The 21,933-nt window shown below is 39.0% G+C and overlaps 1 protein-coding gene across 3 annotated transcripts; it reads right to left on the bottom strand.

Moving 5' to 3' along the window:
- Window positions 1–89: 89 nt before the first annotated feature.
- On the bottom strand, window positions 90–19,692 carry ylpm1 (YLP motif containing 1). 3 transcript variants are annotated; one of them, XM_026341644.1, is made up of 23 exons: window positions 18,816–19,692; window positions 17,522–17,746; window positions 16,403–16,441; window positions 15,527–15,715; window positions 14,744–15,258; window positions 14,504–14,547; window positions 11,920–14,464; window positions 11,520–11,649; window positions 11,028–11,172; window positions 10,853–10,942; window positions 10,590–10,770; window positions 10,151–10,341; window positions 9,799–9,953; window positions 9,641–9,703; window positions 9,347–9,466; window positions 9,060–9,236; window positions 8,892–8,975; window positions 8,710–8,793; window positions 8,544–8,618; window positions 2,017–2,068; window positions 1,245–1,372; window positions 842–1,025; window positions 90–410 (listed from the first exon to the last, which is right to left on the bottom strand). In XM_026341644.1, the coding sequence occupies exons 1-22, from the start codon at window positions 19,389–19,391 to the stop codon at window positions 879–881; spliced, it is 5,955 nt and encodes a 1,984-aa protein (XP_026197429.1). In that variant the 5' UTR covers window positions 19,392–19,692; the 3' UTR covers window positions 90–410; window positions 842–878. The 3 variants fall into 3 exon arrangements, with proteins under 3 accessions (XP_026197429.1, XP_026197427.1, XP_026197428.1); XM_026341642.1 differs by having other exon boundaries at window positions 11,920–14,547; XM_026341643.1 differs by lacking the exon at window positions 16,403–16,441 and having other exon boundaries at window positions 11,920–14,547.
- Window positions 19,693–21,933: the final 2,241 nt, after the last annotated feature.

Below are 21,933 nucleotides of genomic sequence, written 5' to 3'. Positions count from 1 at the left end.
CTAATCTATGTGCTATCAGCACATTTTTTACTGCAATGCAAGAAAACACACAGAGCTTTCTGTGAATAAAACTCCAAGAGGACTCTCCGTTAATAATTTTGTGAAATTTTATTATCTGTTTTCAAGTATGCACGGACCAGGAAACATTGCTACAGGTATACAGTACATAAAGCATGAATAGTATAAAACAGCAAAAACATGAGTTAATACAGGATACATGACCAGAAATAACACAGAATCATAAACAAACTGGTGAATAGCCAGATTGCCTGTTAAAAAACAAAAAAACAAAACAAAAAAAATTAAACTGTATCCTTGTCAAAAAAATACTAATAAAGAACTGGTGATATCATCTTGATGAGTCCAATACTTTCCCAAGAATAAACTTCTGTGTTTCACATTATGGACACCTGCAGAAGACAAAAAAACATTGATAATTTGGTCAAATGTTTGAGACCCTTTTTCTAAGAAATTATCATCTTGTAAAATCAGTTAGTCTGTAAACTTTGGCTTTATTTAGAATAAAGGACAGCAGTATTTGTATAAGCATAGCAGTTTTGTTTTTATCCAGTGAGGATAAAATAAAAAAACAAAACAAAAACATATCACCATTTGGTGTTATTTTAAGGCTTTTTAAGGAAATTACTTCACCATGTTTCTGTTTTGATATTTTAAAAAGTATTGATCCACAAACAGGACATGTAGAAAGAGAGGCCTTAAACATGTCCTCATTAAAATACTAGTAAATTATGTAAAACTGCACAACAGAAACATGATTTCTCGTCTACCTCAGCATCTACAGACACCCTCAAAATAAAATACAGAAGAGCAATATACATACCTTTCACTGAAGACATAAAAGGGAAAAGATTATCTTCTTAGAAATACTTGGTACGGTTGAGAGCTCTTTGGGCCAGCTGACCACTCTCATCTGTTATTTTCTCCCAGTCCGTTTGACCCACTACAAAGCCGATAGCACGCTTTCGATCTGCATCCTTCTGTTCTTCCAGATCAGCCCATCGAACCTAAACAAGGTGAACAACCAGAGTGGGGTGTTATGAGCAGGAAATGGATGAATATTATTGATCTCATGTAAATCAGTTATTATTTTACATATGTCGTATAACAGTGGCATACAGGCTTTTCTTTTCAATATTTAAAATTTTCTTTGTTACCTTATCTTTGAGAAAATTAATTTAAGCATGACCAAAGCACAAGCTTATTAGCACAGCTTGTCAAATTACCCTCTTCTTTCCTGGCTCCGACATGCGTGTGGCATAGTCATCTGGCAGCTGAAGGTAGTCCTCCAGACCTGCCATGTGTTCACTTTCACGTTTCCTCTTCCCGCTACTCCCCAGACCGTCCAGCTTGTCTGCATGAATACAAGATTACTACAGGTTATTTCTACCATTCCATAAAAAAACTACCCTCATCACCTTAACCTTCAGTAATCCATGAAAAGTCAAATTAAGTCACTTTAGTTTCTGCTTCACACTCACAAAAACATCTGGCAACTGCCCAACTACAACTACACATCAGCACTTTAGATAGATGAGGGTGTTGCTTATATCCCTCTTCCTTTGCTAAAAATGACACTGTATCCTTATTAGGCTTTGAATTCATAGAAAATGTGACAGTTTGAATGCATATTGAGTTGTAAAACAACTTTTTGCCTTATGTGCAGAGCCTGAGCTTTTAGATTTTCTTTACACAGCAGGTTTTCTTAAGTCAAAAAATGTGCTTAAAGTGTGGTAAATCTGCAGCATCTGTCACAACATGAATAGCATAGGTTGTTGTAATACAGTGTACAAACAGCGGGTACAATCTGGCAACACTAATCACTGTGTGACTGATGCACCATTTCTCTTAATGAACACGGTCACAACATACATAATTCAGATATATAATTATGTGAAGTTATAAAACATCATAAATCAAACAAATATCATCAGGCTTGAAATGCACTTCACTGGCAAATAAGCTTCTAAATTATAATCAACAAATGGAAATACCCACCGAGTTTTGCCTCCGAAGTGTCCATCTCCCATTTGCTTTTCGGAATGTAGCCCTATATTGTATAAAGAAACACTGTAATGGTTAAGCATCTGGGCGACACAGAAATAAGGGAGGAAGAGAGAAAGTGGGGGGAGGAGAGGGGGTTCGAAAACAGAAGATGGTTTATCAAAAGACAACAAAGACAATTGGAGGATGAGAAACTATCTAATGCACACATACTGTTACACTGGCATGCATAAATTTTAATCTTGCAAACTGAAACTAAGCTTTTGTTCAAACTAAGAGTTTGTGCTATGTCACATGCAAAAGAAAAGTAAAAATCAATAACAGCTGTGCTTGCTTTGGGAAACACACGTTCCGAAACAAAGCACCTTCTGTTAAAAATAAATAAATAAATAAATAAATAAATAAATAAATAAATAAAGCACACCTCCGTCTCAACATCTCATGTTTAAAAAGGTTAAACTAGCAGTTCAGTATCGAGTCATGAAGTTTGCCTTTGTTAATTAATGATCAGATCATTTCCATTAATTTCCATCCTCCCTAATTTCCCAACTAATACTACAAAGAATGAGTCTGCTTAGACAAATATTTGTGTTAACTTAACATGTATATGTACATACACGTGTGTGCTTTTAAAATATAACCATTTTACCTAAGCAGCAAATTATCCAGGTAACTATCAATGCTTTCACATCCTTAGTAAGGAAACATTTAGTAAATTATCCTTAAATAAATATCCTTAAAGGATATCACCAAATTATTACCTTTCAGATATATTAATTAACATTACTCTGTATCATTGTTTGGAACTTGCAATAGATTCCAAATAAGAGCAATTAAAGTTTCTATATCTTTTTGAAAGTCCTCTCAACAAGCTACATGCTCCAGTTTGGAGACAAAGCAAAACAGGTGTTAAAATTAGGAGCAGAGCTCATGTACAGTGCCTATAAAAAGTATTTACCTCCTTGGATGTTTTGTCGTTTTATTGACATTATAAATCAAACATGATCAATAAAAGTTAGCAACTTTGACAAATTTGTTTTTAGAAGAATACCTCATCAATGTTAAAGTGAAAACAGGTTTCTACAAAGTAATTTTAATCAAATAAAAATATTTAAGGTGAAGTCAATGTTGCACCTTTAGTTGCAATCACAGCATGGAGCCTGTGTGGATAGGTCTCAGTTAGGTTTGCACACCTGGACACTGGAATTTTATGCCATTTTTCTTAGCTGTTCAGGTCAAGCTCTGTCAGGTCGTGTGGGGATCAGGTGTGAACAGCCCTCTTCAAGTCCATCCACAAATTCTCTATTGGATTGAGGTCTGGGCTCTGGCTCCGGCCACTCCAGAACATTCAACCTTGTTGTCGGTAAACCATTTCTGTGTAGCTTTCGCTGTATGCTTTGAGTCATTGTCTTGCTGGAAAAGAAATCATCTCTCTAGCCGTAGTATTCTTGCCGACTGAATAAGATTGTCCTTCAGGATTGAATTATATTTTGCTGCATTCATCTTACTCTCTACTTTAACAAGCCTTCCAAGGCTGGCTGCCAAGAAGAATCCCCACAGCATGATGCTGCCACCACCGTGTTTCACAGTGGAAATGGTGTGTTTGTGGTTATGTGCAGTGTTTCGTGTGCACCAGACATAGCGTCTTGTCTGATGGACAAAAAGCAACATTTTGGTCTCATCAGACTAAAGAACCCTCTTCCACTGGACCATGGAGTCTTTCACGTGCCTGTTGGTGAACTCAATTTGTGATTTAACATGAGTTTTCTTCAACAGTGGCTTTCTCCTTGCCACTCTCCTCTCTCACTATCTCCATAAAGGTTTGACTGGTAAAGAACCCGGCCAGCAGTTGTTGTATGTAGTCTCTTCTATCTCAGTTGCTGAAGCTTGTAACTCCCTCAGAGTAGTCATTGGTGTGTTAGTGGCCTCTCTCACTAGTCTCCTTTTTGCACAGTCACTCAGTTTGTGTGGACGGCCTGTTCTAAGCAGATTTAGACATGTGCCATATCCCTTCCATTTCTTGATGATGGATTTCACTAAACTCCGGGAGATGTTCAGTGCCTTGGATAATTTTTTGTATCCCTCCCCTGACTTATGCTTTTCAATCACCTGTTCTCTGTGTTGCTGGGAGTGTTCTTTTGTCTTCATGGTGTAATGGTAGCCAGGAATACTAAATAACCAGTGTTACAGACACAAGTGTCTTTATAATAAGACACATATACTGCACTCAGGTGATCCCCATTTCACTAATTGTGGAACTACTAGCACCAAATATCTGGACCTCTGTTGGATTAGGTCAGTCATTTTAAAGGGGGTGAATATTAACACAAACACTGATTTCACCTATATTTATTTAATTGACATTACTTTGTAGAAACCTGTTTTCACTTTGACACTGATGAGGTAATCTTCTGAAACTTTTTTGTCAAAGTCGCCAACTTTTATTGATCATGCTTGATTTATAATGTCAATAAAAGGATAAAACATCCAAGGGGGTGAATACTTTTTATAGGCACTGTAAGGAACTTTCCTTTTTCACCAGCTGGGCTGGTGTTTATATGGGGAAACAGGTATATCATTTTACAAAAGACAGCCTTAAGTATGAAAGGAAACTCTACCCAAACCTTTACCTCTAGTAAAGTCAAAGCCTCTACAACATGCGATGAAAGTTGACCACAGCTGCATAAGTGATACTTCTCCATTAAAATGTTTTTTTAATTTCTGGTTCCATAGAACCAAAAACTACGTTTATATACTTTTACGTATTTTTGTTCAAAATTTGTTTTGATTCTTTTTGACACAGTTTTTATCCTCATTTATTTGATATTTCTATCGATAACTTTCACTGTTCCTTAAATGTTTGTGGTTAAAGGGCAAACAAATGTCTTACCATAATATAATTATTGTTTTCCTGTGTTTGTAAGAAAAGAAACACTGGTATCTAATCATCTACAACCTGTGGGGAACAGGGGTGAACCCAGTTTTGACTGATCTGAAACCAGCTCTGAATAAAAGATTAACACAGTTCTTTTTGAGAAATTAGAGAATTCTGATTTTGACTTATAATAAATGTTCACAGCATGTTAGAGTGTAAATTAATTGTCAGATATTACCATTTTATTTTATTTTAAGTGTATTATATACAGTATACCAACTGTATATTTAAAGTGCATACTATAAATGTTAAATAAAAATGTTCATATAGCGGTGTTACACAGTTTATCTTACATACACATTATCTTCATTATCATTATGTGCATGTCAGACAAACAGAGCAACACGACAACAAATTAAATACAAAGTATACAAAGTAAATAAAATATGGGCATTAAAGATAAACTGCTGGATATTCAACTTCCAGTATCAAATGCTTAGGTTTAGTTTGAGTGGAACCTGATAATAAAAGACAACCTGTAGCTTTACAAAACAGACACCAAGGTCTGCTTGGATTACTCAGACTACACAAACACACAGGAGAAACAATGGCTCACTACAGTTTGTTTTCTTTAAAGATTCTACCAATTACCAGATACTCCATGCTCTGCCCACACCCTGTGCAAGGTGCTGCTCTGCAATAATCCATCACAGTTAGATGTGGTCAGAATTGCAACATCATTTAACCACATTCAACTGTGATGTGAGATGTCAATTAAAATAGTTCAGATATACTGCACATGAAGGTTGTAATGATGGCACTACAGCAGAGTAAGATGGCACAGGACCACCATCACTTTCTTTCAACACAGACATTTTAAACCTCACCTGAGGAAGTACTAACTTAACACACACACACACACACATATATATATATATATATATATATATATGAATAATAAGTTAATTGATTATCTAACTCTAATTAACTCTATTAATGAACTAAACACATTTAAGGGGTGTCTATAAAATAAAACCCCTTCAAATTATATTAGTCATTTTTGGTTTAATATAAACTATTTGTAAATTACATCATGTTAACTGTATGCCATTGCGTGATGACTTCAAGTAATAATATTTCCATTGAGGAAGTTCAGTGGATAATTATTTGAAGTCACCTCATCAAACTTCTACTGAGTTATAACTATAAAAGCATCTTGGATTAAAGTTCTGGAGTGTGTAGACACCCATTAGATTTTCCTTCAAAGCTGTTGTGGAGATAAAAATAACAATTATAGTTTATCTTCTCTTGGTGTGACATACAGGAGCCTTCTTTATATCGCTGATTTGTACTTCTGAAGTATCATTTTCTATCTTTCCAAACAATGAGCACTTATTTTGCATTCATTAGCTGTATACTCTTTAAATAAAGATCCACTGGGCGGCCGCACAAGTTGGTGTGGGAAAGTTTGATACAAGCTACAGCATGGAAATAGAGACACTTAGTGTCTATGACTAATATTACCATTATTTATAATCTGAATATTTTAGAAGCGATTTTTGAAAATACGTTTATTCCAACACACCCATCAAAATATGGTTGAACCTGTAACAGGTTTAAGAAATATTTTATGCCATTGTTTGTTTCAATTTAAGCAATAGAAAAAAAAAACACCAGAGATGCTAAACAACATATAACATTTTGATATAGAAAGTGATAAAGGACCAGGCAAACCAGGCAGACTTCAAAGTCACCTAATGTGACGAAGCTGCAGAGCAACAATGCAGCAATTTTAGACCTAACGTCAAAATAAAAAAGATGACACACGTGCTGTGTGAAACTGCACGTTGTAATTGGCTAATTGTAAGAATGATCAAAATGTTTCTTTTCCATACGCCCCTTAGGGATAGGGATCTATACGATTTTGTTTACACCCATTCAAACTAATGAAATTTGTTTTTGTTTGAAGAAAGTGAGTTCTTAAAGTTTTTAATAAGTTATATAGTGAACAATAAATACTAATTATAGTCATTGAGGAGTTGGCATCTTTTAGGCAACAGCAACAGAGCAATGTATCATGTTGCTAAAGCATGTTCACGTGTCAGTTGATATTTGTGTATTGCACCATTTTCACAGTCTTATGATGCCATGAAACAACAGGATGAATCCATGTTTAACGTTTTAACAGTAAGGTAAACTGAAGGAATTACATATGTAAAAGATTAAAAAAGAAAACATTTCTGAATGGTGGTTTGGAACAAAGGCTGCAAAACTGCAGTTGTATACTTTGAAGTTTGCTGAAAATTGTAATGTAATGTAAATACATAAATACAATTAGTTTAAGAAGTGGTCAGTATGTCACGTGTGTATTCTACTGAAAAAGAATGTGTGAAACCATAGCACAGAAAATTACAAGGAAGTGCTGAAATTAAAGTAATGAAAACATTTCTTTGAAGATGATTTATAAAATATCTAACATTAGTTTTTCATTATCCAAGAGCCCTTTGAAGGGGCTTAATGATTTTAAACAGTATAGTTGAGAAACAGTTTATTAATATAGTTTTTCCAAATGTATGCATACAATGCAAGCCAGATTTTATTATATAAGTCAAACGTGGCGTTGGTAGGTACTTGGGATGTTGTGATGAACCATTACAAGTTATGTTTTTCATTTTTAGACTGTTTGAAGGACATTATACTAATGGATATGGATAGAGTGCTAGAAGAAGTATAACATTAAAGAAAACTGGTTGTTTATTTAAAATATTTGTTATGAAAATTATAATTAATTGAACAAAGGTAAGAGTTTAAGGTAAAGCAGATAAAAGAGTTTGTTTTTATTTATTTATCTGTGTTTCTTTCATACTCCTATAATAAGGAATCCATGAAAATCTGGTGGCAAATTTCATACCCTCCACAAAAAAGCTATGAAACCTTAGCATCTTTTGACTTAAAAGAATGTATCACAAACAAGTCCTACAGCAAAACATTTCTTCTCTATATCTAAGGTGTATCTACCTCATCTTAGTAATTTTTTATTTGGAAATACATTTAATTGATTTCCTTTTTTTTTAAATTAGTTTTTAATATTCATTTTATTTTATAATTCAAACTTAATTACTAGTTTGTTTTTTGTAATGTTTCATACACATTAAAAAAATTTTTTTCATCCCCATTTTTTCCCCCAACTTTTTATTTTGTTCGAATTTTCTTCTTGTGATAAACAGAGCGCCTTACGATGAAAGACAATCTAAACAGATTATTCTAACGATCCAGTTGCATCTAAAATGATATAGACTGAAGTTTGTGAACCTTTTTCTACACATTAGCGACTACTTCATGTAAAGATCAAACTAATTTCAAATTTCATCCATTTATTGACTCAGTATTTTGACTCAGTTTCTCCTGCACTCTTATAATTTCTGTTTATATTTACTACATAAATATAAAAATAAGAACAAATGAACCTTTGATTTCTATAAATTTTACATTGGTGTAAAACTCACTTGGTCATTGAAACAGCAACAACACATATATGAATATTAGAAAGCAACAAACTACTGGTTAAACCTTATGTGATATATGGGATTACAAATAAGTGAAAATGACTCTAACAACTATGTGGTATTAAATTGTCATTTCCTACCAGATCACCCTCTTCCTCCTCCTCTCTCTTGGGTTCCTTGGGCTCATCGTCAGGATTGAAGTCTTCCATTTCAACCTAATAAAAAAATAACAAACTTAGTTTAGCTCAGCTACTAATAAACAATTATAGTTACCTAACCATCAAGTCTTAGGAACTTAGAACTCACCTCCTCTATAGCAGCATCCTGAAGCAGGGACCGGACATCTAGGCGCACCATATGGCGTGGTGAAGGCTCCCAATTGTTCGACATCTGTGCATAAAATTCCCCGTTAAAAAACGTACGGTTTATGTACAAACTTTAGTGAACATTAGCAAATGTATCTGCTCCAGCGCACTGATCTTACAGACCTTCAATATATCTTTAAGTGTGCGGCCATGGACATTTCTCTTGGCACAAGTCTGAGTGTCTGCAGTTATTTCAGCCAGGTACACCTAAAAGTAATAAAAACAAAACCTTGTTAGCACAGGACAGACTAAAGCACAATTCTGTCTGAATCACTAATGAACACAACTCACCTCAAAACCTTTTGTTTTAGCTGCGCTCCAGAACTGATCAAAATGTTTAACTCTGTCATTAATAGTGTCTAAAATGATGAAGGGGAAAAAGCCATCATCCAGGGTTTTCTTAAATGTTTTAAGCATGCTGCTGCGGTATGTATCCTCCATCTCTGGCTCATACTCATACTCAAGAACCTGCAAGACAGATTTTTGTGTTATAATAAATCTGTAATCCTCCTCATCCTGTAATCCAGTTGTGTAATCCACTTCTTCTGTACTTAGTTTTAGCTGCATGTCAAACTCACCTTGGTTTTGACCCGCTTTCCTGTGTCTGGGTCTTTCTCAACTTTCTCTACCTCTGTCATGAAATAGTCGTCCAAGACAAGAACTCTTGGTGGGGCACCACCACAATCGACTTCCTTGTCCTTAACATTGTGAACAAGATCAAAGAGCACATTTTTTTCTGTTTCTATTCGCTTTGTTATAAAAAGCAAGAATATTTGTACTGTATATGTATTGTTCTTAATGTATGCATTCTTAAATTGTATCTTACATTATAATTACATTACACTAGAGTTTCCTGGCTTGATTCCACTCACCCTTATGAGCTTTGCAACATGACTTTTTCCACTTCCTGGAAGCCCTCTCAGTATTATGACAATCTATTAAAACATTAACATTTAAATGAGTACTCAATATTACACAAGTAAAAGTGTGTTGTCATTAGATCAGAAAACATTGCAGCAACAACTTATACCCTTTCAGGCCTAGTTAATCTGCCCGGCGGTTTGAGGATATCATCAATATTCTTGATTTCTGGCTTCTTCTCGATTCGTGGGGGTGGTTGCGGTGGAGGTGGTAGAGGTGTTGCAGTGGGAGGCCCCCTCTCCTCTGGATAACTTCTTCTGTCCACTACATGACATTATTTGAAATTCGAGCATTTGATTAAATTGCAGTATTTTTAATATACTTTACGTGTTTTATTTGGTTTGCACAACTGTCCATCTATCAGGCTACAAAGTAAATTTTAGTAAGTGAGAAAAAATGTCGAAGGAATTCTTTGAAACACAGCTGTTGTAAATACATATTAAAAATGGGACTGAACATACCGTAAGGTGAGGAGCTATGGCCGTAACGCTCGGGCACGTTGCGGTCAAGTCCAGCGCGCTCATACAGATGTCTATCATAGCCAGGCCTTCCATAATGTTCATCGCGATCACGACTGCCACTTCGCTCCCTCTCTCGAATTTCAAAGTCTCTCTCTCTAAAGCCTGAGCGTAGAGGCAGTGCCAGTGGAGATCTAAACAAAGGAGAAAACACTGTTTAGGCAACTTGTTTTTTTATTTCTTTTTTCAAACTGGCACACACTGATGACTAATCACAATGTATGACACAATGTGATATAGTACCTTTCTTCAACCATGGACTGTGTGCTTGAATCAAAAACAGAACAAGAACAAAAAAATAATATTACATATGTACAGAGGCAGCACACCTCTCCACAGTCTGGGTAAAAAGTGTGTCAGAGCTGCTAAGCAAACACATTACCTGTCATCTCTCTCCCTTGGGGGATAGCGTTCCCTCTCAAATCGTTCTCTTTCATATTCAGGTGGAGGTTTTTCTCTATACAATTCCCTCTCTCTACTGTACTCTCGGCGGTCAATGTAGGGGTCTGGGCGTCTTTCATAATAGGGGTCTCTAATGTAAGGATCTCTTGGACCAAGAGGTTCTAGGAGAAGAATGAAATTGTTGATCAGTGAGCAAGAATTAAAAAAAATACAAAAGCAAGCTCCAAGTAGAAAACAACTCACCTTTGTCATAACCCCTGTCTGACGGCACTGGATCAGGCCTCAACACAATTCTCTCGCCATAAGGGATCCGTTCGACAGTGGCTCCAGGCTCTGAAACATTAAGTGCTAAGGTCATCAACAACATCCTCAAACTTAATTTGTTTCATATGATAAATTATCTATTTTGTGTTCATACCATGCCCATGCCCATAATCCACAGTTTTTGGAATCACTGAAGCTGTGGGTGGAGCAGGGAGAACTGGCTGGTAATCTGTGGAAGCAGGCTTTGTGTCCCACGACATAGGTTCAGTTGCAGGTGTCTGTGCTGCTGCACTCATGCCCTGACGATGACAGATCTAACAGTTCAATAATCACTTGGATTGATTCCGACCCCTTTGCACCATTCTTACATGACAACCATCATTTCATATTTGAATTAGCAGCAAAAAGGCATTATACAGGCAAACCTAAAAACACCTCCTGCCCACCACTGAATGAAGAAGAGAAAAAAGTGGGTGTCGACGGCACATTGGATATGTTTATAAAAAGCAAACTTAGCTAAATTAGTAACAATAATAATACATTCTCTAGTGCTCTTTTTACTTCTTGTAACTATGTTACATATGACTTTGCAATGCACTCTTATGAATGAGGCTAATGTATGTTTTATGTGCTCATTATTATTTACCTTGAGAACATTCCTGACTTCTGGTGGAATCTCCAAACCAAGGAGTCCAGCAGGAAGCTCAGGCAGGACATCAGTGGGTGCAGGTTGAGGTTCAGCACCAGGACCAGGAGTCTTGCCCTCCTGCAATTCTCTGTAGACCCAAAAGAATGGAAGTTCACTTCATCTCCTCAAAAGGTCTCCGACATTATCTTATATAGTAATGCAGGTAACATAGCCAAATAGCAGAGCTGCAACTAAAAATAAACAGTCTTCTGCTTTGGACACAACAGAGTGCAAAGGCAGGCCATTTGAACTTGTTTGATTTCAGCACAACAAATAATGTTCCATCCATCTCCACCAAGTCAGAGTGTAATTTGATTGAACATAACATTTCAGGTAATAACGAAAGACTGGAAATTACCTTATAAGTTTAAGCTCTTGAGCAGCTTTAAGAATGATCTCATGCTGACGTTGAGAGAGGGCAAGTATGTTTGCTCCACTTGTTCCTTGCTGTGCTTCAACTGAGCTGTCAGCCAAGTTTGTGACAGATGCAACAGGGGGTGGAGGTAAATCCAAAGTAGGCTCTTCCCTCTGCTCCCCATAGCGAAGTCTGCGATCTTCATAGTCAGGAGTGTACTCTCTCTCTGGTGGTGGAAGTCTTGAAAGCCTATCCCATTCTGGGGGTGGGGGGTATGGTGGCTTCTCCTCCCGGTACGGTGGCTCATCCCTGTATTCACGAATTCGAAGTTCTCCTCTTCCCCTGTCATACTCATCATACGGATATGGGCGACCTCTTTCTCTTTCCTCTAGCCAATGGCCATCTCTGTAAGGCTCTGGTGGTGGCATGCGGGGGGGATAGTCCCTCTCAGGAGGAGCACACTCTCTGTCCTGTTCAGACTCATAGTACTTGACATCATGCTGATACTCGTTGGGAGGATAATCCTGTGGTGGCCGCCGTTGATACCTGTCCTCCCCATGACTGTAATCCTCAACATAAGTCTCATTATAGCCTTCTTCAAATGCATGTGTTGGACCTGGTCGCCACATGCCTCTTGCCATTCCTCGACCCATAGGTCTCCTTCTCATTCCTCCCTTATCTATTATCTCATGTGGAGGCAGAGGAGGGCCTCTGCTATGTGGTGGTTGCCACCCTAGTTCTCCCTCTATTCCATCATCATACAAGGGCTCCTCCATAGCATCCATCATTTCATGAGGTGGCGGTGGCAAACGACGCCTTCCTCTACCTATATCGGGATGCATCGAATGGCTTTGAGGGTCATGTCCATGGTATATGGGGTGTCTTGCTGGATCGCTATCGTCACTGTCCAATCCCTGGCCTATTGACTTGTGATCCATTGGCCCATGTGCTGGGTGAGGGGGGTGTCCTCGTCCCTGGTGAATGAAACTAGGATGCCCACGTGGGGGGCGACCACGGCCGGGAGGAAAGGGGGGTCTCATTCCTCTCATTAGAGGTCTCCTTTCCCCCCAGTAAGGGTCCCCTTCCACTGAGTACTCTGATGATTCAGGTTCTTCCCAGTGCCTGTCGATTGGCTCTCCTCTTCCCATGGGCGGTCCTCCTCTTCCCATGGGCGGTCCTCCTCTTCCCATGGGCAGCCCTCCTCTTCCCATGGGCGGTCCTCCTCTTCCCATGGGGGGACCCCCCCTTCCCATAGGAGGGCCGCCTCTTCCCATAGGCGGACCACCTCTACTTAAAGGTGGTCCGCCTCTACCCAATGGCAGACCTCTTCCCATAGGCGGACCACCTCTACCAATAGGTGGACCTCCCCTTCCCATAAGAGGACCACCTCTACTCATCGGTGGGCCTCCTCTTCCAATAGGAGGACCGCCTCTACCTATTGGTGGCCCTCCTCTCATCATTGGTGGATGTCCTCTACCCATATAGGGTCCTCCTATTGGCTCTTCATAATATTCTTCGTCTGTTGCAAAGTGGTGTTCTTCTGGCATCCACACTTCTTCAGGAGCTACCTCTGATTCTTCGCCAAACTCCTCATAAGACGAATCTTGCCAGTGATACTCTTCCTGCTCTTCTGACAAACCAGTATTCTCTCCAGGTGGCATGTAGTCATAGGACATTTCTTCCATCTCCTCGCCAAGCGGGACAGTATTCGGTCCCCTAAATACTCTATGACCCCTCTGTCCACGTCCACGCCCAGGCATTTGGATAGGTATTGGGGGCTGACCTCGTCCCCTACCAGGGGGAGGCTTTGGAGGCTCTAGATTTGGCTGTTTTGTTCCAGGCGTTTGAGGCTCCTGTTGGATTCCAGAGAGCTTTGAAACCACTGTGGGGTTGTTACTTGTCAATGATTCATCTGGTTTGGGGGGAGTTGGGGTAGCAGCATTTTTATTTTTTTCAGAAGGAGGACCAGTTGTTGATGGCTTGCTGTTAACAGTTTGGGGTTTTTCACTATTTCCAGAAGATGTATTGCTTTCCAAATCCTTTAAATTTTTATTTGTTGGTAATGTCTGAGGTATGGGGTCATTTTGGACGAAAAAACTATCATTTCCGAGCAAATTGTCATCTGTCAAGTCTTCAGCTTTGGCCTTATTATCTAGATTTGATTTACTTATTGGTTTTTCAGACTCTGGCTGCCCAGCTGATTTTCCTGGAGTCTTGGAATCCATACTAGTAGGCTGCTTAGTGGCAGGCTGTGCTGTAGGTTGGGAATCCTGTGGCTGTTTTTGCTGTGGCACAGGAGGGCGTTCAAAACGAAGTGGAGGGCCAGGGGGTCTTGGGGGCTGTTCAAATCTAGGCTGCTGCCCAAATCGAGGTTGACTGAATCTGGGAGGGCCATCAAAGCGATGTCTTGGTTGGTCAAATCTCGGAGGTCCATCAAAGCGCTGCTGTGGTTGGTCAAACCTCGGAGGGCCATCAAAACGCTGCGGTGGTTTGTCAAACCTTGGGGGACCATCAAAGCGCTGTGGTGGCTGGTCTAACCTTGGGGGACCATCAAAGCGCTGTGGTGGCTGGTCTAACCTTGGGGGACCATCAAAGCGCTGTGGTGGCTGGTCAAATCGAGGGTTGTTTACTCTGAGATAGATAAGACAAAAATATAATTAATATATGATTCCTTATTTGACAATAGCTTAAAAGAATAAAACAATACAAATTTCTTCTAAAAAGAAGGTACTTTTAGAAGTAAGTAATTTTAACAAAACTCTACTACCAAACACTAATGAAACTCTAATGAAGTTAATTTTGATAGTACAAAACAATTCCTAATTACCGTGGACCTCTAATGCTGTTGAAGCTGGGTGGCTGGACAGGTGGGGGATCTGGTGGTCTGACCCCTATGCTAGCAGGGCCACCATCCCTCACAGAGTTCCCTGCATGTGATTTCAACGATGGACCAAACCCACTGGGTGGTGGACCTTCAGATCTAGGACCAACAGCAGCTGGAGAATGCTGCATACCTGGGTTAAGTGACTGCTGATGCATTTGCATGTCTTGTCCAGGGTACTGGCCATACTGACCCATCATCCCACTACTGTACTGGTTTGAGGCATAAGGCACCATGGCCGTTAGAGTAGCCACCCTTTCTTGAATGTGAGCATTAGTGGCATTCATCTGTTCCTGCCACTGCTTCCATTGGTGCTCATAGTCTTGCAGTTGGTCTTTGTGGGGATAAGTCTGGAACTGCTCATACCATAGGACGAAGGACCGATCCCAGTCTTGAAATAAAGGAGTGAACTGCTGCTTTTGCAGTTGATAATGCCTCAGCTGCATTTCAGCAGACATTGACTGAAACAGACATAAAGAAGATGATGCTATTCATTTTTGCTTTAAATGCTATTAAACAATTACTCTTTAGTTAACACTTATATATACACTTGTAACCTATGAGCCTCATCGATGCTGGTAAGTATTAAAGGTCTGAGTTGTCTTAGCTCCTAAATACTCTTTTGTTCAGACTAAATATATAATACTCTCATTTCCCATTTCATTTTTGTACAGGTCATCACCACAGTCACCAGTCAGACAGTATCATAGAATCTACAATTTTACCCACCTGCAGATCTGTAGGTTGCTGAATCAGCTGTTGGTATTGTTCCAGGATCTTCTGAAGCTTTTCATGCTGTTGCATGAGAGCCTGGTATTGTAAGCCTACTCTTTGCTGTTGCACCTGCTGCCACTGCGCTGCTGCAGCCTGTAACTGCTGGAGGCGGGCAGCTTCCTCTGGGTCTTGTGGGATTTCAGGCTTTCAACAAAAACACAACAAGATTGAGGCAAGGCATGACTGTTACAAAGAATAATTCAGAGAGTAGTTTGTGATGGAAGGTATGACAATTGTTTTTGGGATGGCATCAATGTGGTAATGTTTAGTTTAACAGGCCTTGGTTTTAGACCTAAGTATTTTCTGACTCCTGCTTCTGTTGTTCTTTTGACCAGAAACTGAATGAATTCAACACTCATAGCACAACAACAGCACAAAGCCTAAACGATGCAGAGGTGCATCTGCCAGTAGCATTTAGAAGGCAAGAATGTAATCAGTCTGAAGAAAAGACAGAAATTACAAAGTTTAACACAGCCTATCACACTCTGAAGGATCAACATTCACTAAATTTATCACTAAGAGTGGGAAATATTCTGATCCGATTCTAATGTTGAAATCTACAATGCAAACATAAGCCACAGTGTCAGCTGTGGAACACAGAAAAAAAGAGCACAGGAGGGAGAACTATTCAGATCCTTTATATGAGTAAATTAATAATACCCAATAATGGAGGAAGTAACCAGATAAATAATACATGTTACTGGTTTATAATTAGCAATGCATTATGTGTTTATCCTTAATCCAAAAATGGCAGGTAGCACAACAACTGTTGATAAATATGTTGATGATGATGATGATGATGGTGATGGGGGAATTGGTGGTGGGACTTACTGTGTCAATAACTGTAGGTGGTTTTCCTACATTTTCACTCTGTAAATTTGTACAAACAATATAAAGAAAGTTTAGATCTGGTGACAACTGCATATTTCTGGTAAACTTTGTCTAGAGCTGTTTTTGATGTATTTATAGAGTCTGCTGAATACAAGTCTTGAAATACTTTAAAAGCAAATAAAAAAGCAATTAATAGTAACAAAAGTATTAAAGTATTAATGTGGTGTCCTGTTTCATTGTACTAGAAACATATAAGTTACCATGAATGTTAAACTTAACTAGAAGTAATTTTTCCAATAGAGCAAAACAGGTCATTTTTGTTTTGTTCTTTAATAAGTGATGGTGAAGGTAAAGCTGTTTCTGTGCTAACAAGTTGTTTTTGTGGTGCAATTAAACAAAGAACAACATTAGAAAATACACTGCCCATCCAAACAAACAAACAAAAAAGTCACCAACTGGATTTAACTAAGCATAGATGTAAGATTCTCACATTGGATAATTACTGCATGGATGATTATTTTGGTCATGATAGTGGTCGTGGAAAAGATGTTAACCTGTTTCAGAAGGGTCAAATTATTGACATCAAGCAAAGAAAACAAACAAAATTGATGAAACTACTAAAACTGGGTTAAGAATTGTCCAGTGGAAGGTCATGTGTACTGATAGCCGCATAAGGGTAAGAAGAGAGTGAATTGATGCCCCTATCATGCCTAGTATCTCCTGTACAAGTCTGTGGGGGCAATGCTATGATCTGAGGTTGCTGCAGTTGGTCAGGTCTGGGTTCAGCAATTATGTGCCTAAAGAAGGTGGTCAGCTGACGACCTGAATACACTGACGGGCAGTGTATAATCATAATCTGTCACTACTGCAATACAAGCCTAATGCACATATTTCTGGCAATGCTCTTTTACAGCCTATAAGTACCCACTAATAATGAAATTCCATAGCTCAGGTGACATCATCTGAGAACAAGTGATACCACTTTAGAGTGGACCATGTAAATTTAGAACAACAACTTTTGCACAAAAGCTATATTATTACACAAGACACACTGATAGGTTTGATTTGTAAACATGTTCCACTTAAACCAAGATTCAAATGAATTTTAGAAAACCTTACCCTTATTTCCTCAGGTGGTGGAGGTGGTGCTGGAGGTTCCTCTTTAGGAGGGGGTGGAGGAGGTGCGCTCTTCAGTGGTTCTGATGGAGGAGGAGGAGGAACAGTCTCACTTGTGAGCAGTGGTCGCACAGGACCATCTCCCTCTTTCTGATTCTGTTTTGCTTTCTCTTGCTTCAACTTCTGTAGATTCTGAAGATGTTGTTTGTACCAAAGCTGCTGTTGTTCCTTTTTGAAACAATTAAAAAAGATCGATCAGAGAAACCACCTGAGGAACATTGTTTTTTTTTTCCTCATATGCTTAAGTTTTAACTTGTCCAGATGTGATTTGTTAATAAAACAAACATTTTCACAGTTAGATCAAATTATAAAACGTATTTGTATGAATACTTTGTCTTCACTTCCTGCCAGTATTTTACCTGCTCATTTTACACAACTCTAATATATTTTCACATTTCATAATCAAATCAAACACCAAATGCAAATTATGTTCTTAATTTTCATGATGACATTTGATGATGATGCACTTCCTAAAGATCTATTTGAATCTGAAAATGAGCTTGTTTCTCATTGTATTCATTCTAAATGCGGTACATTTGTAAACAAGCTTAAAAATATCACAACATAATAAGGACTCAATTCCTCAGTAACACATGTATGTATGACATCCCACACTTCAGAGTATAGACTGGTTTTACAGGTAGTACAAAAACATCCATTATTTGACTGACATCAGTCACTGACATAGTCACACTTCAAAAATAAGGACGGATATTTCCTACATTTCGTCAATATGTCTTATAAAGACACTAAAACCAGCATTTAATCGCATCTACTATACACATTCTAGTGTATGTGAACGGATTTAGCTTATTTGCCCGAGCTCCACCTGTTCATGATAACATACGTATAGAAAACAACCACATGCTTTTATGTTTGACTTAATCTGCAAATCTGAAAACAATCTGCTGTAAATCATAACAGACAACAACTGGGCATTGCCTAATAAATTATTTTAAAATTTAATTGAGATTTAGGTTTTTCCATACTGAATCTAGTCTAATCAGCGTACTTTAAGAACTAGCATATCCCACAGTACACATAAACCAGCTCATACAACACTTCTGACAATAACTCTAGTAGTATTTTGTACTGCTTCCTGTTGATGTGTGAATTCTGACTAGTTCACACTACTAGATATCACGTCTGAGCTATGATGGTGCTGAATATAAAACAGTCACTAGTTGTATAGGTTTAATGACCACATATATAATTCACTTGTGATATATGGCATTACCTGCAAAGATAAAGTTTTCTGGTCTTCGGTCGTGGACGACTCCTTGGTGTTGGTCTCTTTGGATTTAGGAGCATCACTGTTCTCCTCTGGCTTTGATGACAGGGGCGCTGGAGGGGGAGGAAGCGGCTGGGGTTCGGTGGAGTGCGGCTGTGGTGGAGGCGGGGGAGGCTGCTGATGACCCGGCTTGGAAGCAAGGGGAACCCTCGTCCCCTGAGCCGCAGTCTCGTCTTGTTTATAGTACGGCTGAGCTCCAGCAGCATTGTCTAAATGTCCTGGTCCTTCTGAATGCCAGGATGACCCCGAATACCCACCTGAGAGTCCACTACCGTAGGGAGCAGCATTGGTACCGTGATGTAACACGGACTGCAGCTGTTTCTGATGCAGCATCTGCAGCTGCTGCATCTGCTGGAGGTGCTGCTCCTGCAGACTGGAGAACAGCGAGCCGCTGGATGAGGCGTCGAAACCGCCGAACCCCGCAGCCGGACCGGCGTGGCCACCAGGCGCCGGTTTACGGGGCCCAGGCGCTCCATAGTTTTGCGAATGGGATCCACCGTAATTTCCCCAGGATGGATACATGGTTAAAAAGCGGGGCGGTGTAACGATACACGGCCTTTGTAGTCACACACAGCCGGGGCCGAGATGCTAACAAAGCTAACCGCTAACGTTGGCCTGTCTTACACAAAGTCGACAGCTACATTTTCATTTCCCTATTCTATCAGGCTGCGTTAAGCGCAGAATATAAACCCCACCTCTCCAACGACGGTTATCATCAAGAGAAAGAATTGTGCAAGTTTAACCTTATGAAAATATTTTATCAAAACATTTACAAAATGAGTTGTCGTTGAGCAGCAGGCTCGAGCGGCACACGACTGGCGACGGAAACACGTCACAGCGTGCCGGTGACAGCTTCCGGTAAAACATAAACACATTTTCCTTTTATTAGAAAATACCGTAATAAATAATACGAACAGTGAAATGTTATGTTAGAGGGCATATAAGGACAGAAATATCAGCAAAGATAAATAGAGAAAATTATAATAATAACGAAATAAAAACGCTTCACTCTTTGTACAACTTGCCTGGTAGAAGCATGGTAGAATATATGTCAAAGAAACATATGAAAGCAACATAAATTACACATTTATGTTGAAAAATATAGAAATATACGTAACAATATAGAAGTTCTTTTTCACAAATGTTTTTGTGTTTGTTTGGAGGATTTTTAGTATTTACTAGTAGGCCTACTCCTGTTATAAATGAAAGCATTCCTGCATTAGTAACCTTTCTATCTGTATTTTCTCACCACCAGAGGGAGACATTTACAATCACATTTGCAACTGATCACCGACTGTACAAAAGCAAAAACAGTAACGGTCTAGCTCTCAAATGAGCCACCAACTAAACATAGATAACAACAACAACAACAACAACGACAACAACAACAACAATAATAATGTCAGGCATAATATTATAATATTATTTGATTTGTTCATAAGTCACAATTTAAATAAAAAAATCTAAAAAATAAAATCTCTGGGCTCACATCATGTGTTCCCATACAGCCTGCATGTTGTTGTTTTATACTCAGGAACCAACTGTGTGAGTTCAGACTGCTTTTAGCAACAGAGAGGATGGCGAGGGAGGGCAGTGGGAGATAAAAGACCAGTGACTTTAGGTTGCCCTTGAGGTCTGATACACATAAGAGTATTTTTTCCTTAAGATCACCGGTAAATCTGTATTAATTTTGACCAGAACCACTTAAAAAGAATCGTTAAAGCGGATTAATCAAGCCCGCCCTGTTTAATGTCTCCCGTTAATTAGTTTGTCAGCAGTGTTTTAATATCGCCTAATGACTTCATATTTCACTGATGACATTAAAGGGGTGTTAAAAGAGGGGAAATGGCCCATTCAGGATTCAGTTCTTTCGCTTAAGACGCCCTAGATGAATAAGACAAGGTCATGGAGGCCTAGCCTTTAGGGAGAGATACATTATCAGGGGATGGGGGTGGGAGAAATCCCATAGAGGAAGCGCTCTCCCCTCTAAAACAGCATGACGGGCACAATGTGATACAGTTTTGTCTTAGAACAACACACTGCACAGGGAATTCATAATACAGCTTAGGGCAGCCACACTGTATTGGATGGCAGGATAGCCCCACAGTGTACAATAATACTGATACTACAGGACTAATGCATGGAGCTTTTTAGATAGGAGAAGTGAGACAGGTTGTCTTACAGCTCATTTGTGTGTTAAATATATTTCTGTGTTTATTGGCTGTTTTGATGAATGCACACAGATTAGCTAAAAAATGTTATTTAATACAAGAGTATACTAAAGAAGGAATGTATTTTTCAGTTTTTGTTTAACTTTGACTGTATTATGTTGTTTCTGTTACTTTATCTACTGCATTAACATAAATGAAGCAGGGTTAAATAAGAGGAACACCTCTTTAAAATGCAGTAAAACTCAACAGCAGTACAAATTACATCCTAAGTGTCGCACACACTGAGTGTCTATCATGTTAAACAACAGCCTGATATTTTCAAATGCATCGGCAGTTAGCCCTTTTCAATCTTCATCAGCACTTTCTTTCTTTCTAAGAAAGAACAAAGAAAACAGAAATCGTAAAGTTGTAGCTCAGAGTATTGAGGACGCTGCATTTTCTCTGTGATGAAAATCCTATGTTAAACAAAATGCTCAATGGAGGCTAATGGATCCCAAACAAGTGCATGTGCTGCTTCCAAAATGCTTTGTTTGACAAATCAATTTTCCCATAACCCGGTGAGGAGAAAAGTGATGCGGATTGATCGACCCCCCCGACTTTGTTTCCAGAATATTGTTTGATGGCTGGATAGATTAATTGGTATGACATCTGAAAGCCTTCTCTTGACTGTCAGCATTCAAGCCTCTGTGCACCAATCGAAGCTCGGTCTAATTGTCTCCTCCATAAAACCTCACTTCACAAATTAGAGACGCCCCCTGTATAAACTATTCCCAATGTAAGACCCAAACAACATCAGGCTGCATAATCAGACAAAGGTTTGAACAGGGGCGATGCTGCGATAGAGCGCATTAAAGGGCATCACTCAAAACGCTGTGCCAGCACAACTTCCTCTC

Source organism: Anabas testudineus, chromosome 24 (assembly GCF_900324465.2).
Source record: "Anabas testudineus chromosome 24, fAnaTes1.2, whole genome shotgun sequence".
Lineage (NCBI taxonomy): Eukaryota > Metazoa > Chordata > Actinopteri > Anabantiformes > Anabantidae > Anabas > Anabas testudineus.
The sequence above is the reverse complement of the archived record's forward strand: the minus strand, read 5'-3'. Positions and strand labels throughout refer to the sequence as shown.

What these genes read in the sequence shown, in the direction of transcription:
- ylpm1 (XM_026341642.1), bottom strand. Translation starts at nt 19,391, where the DNA reads ATGTATCCATCCTGGGGAAATTACGGTGGATCCCATTCGCAAAACTAT. An exon ending in AAGTCAGGAATGTTCTCAAG is followed by an intron (nt 11,173 to 11,519) that starts GTAAATAATAAT and finishes TGTCATCGTCAG; the next exon opens with GGCATGAGTGCAGCAGCACA. An exon ending in CCATAGCTCCTCACCTTACG is followed by an intron (nt 9,954 to 10,150) that starts GTATGTTCAGTC and finishes AATGTCATGTAG; the next exon opens with TGGACAGAAGAAGTTATCCA.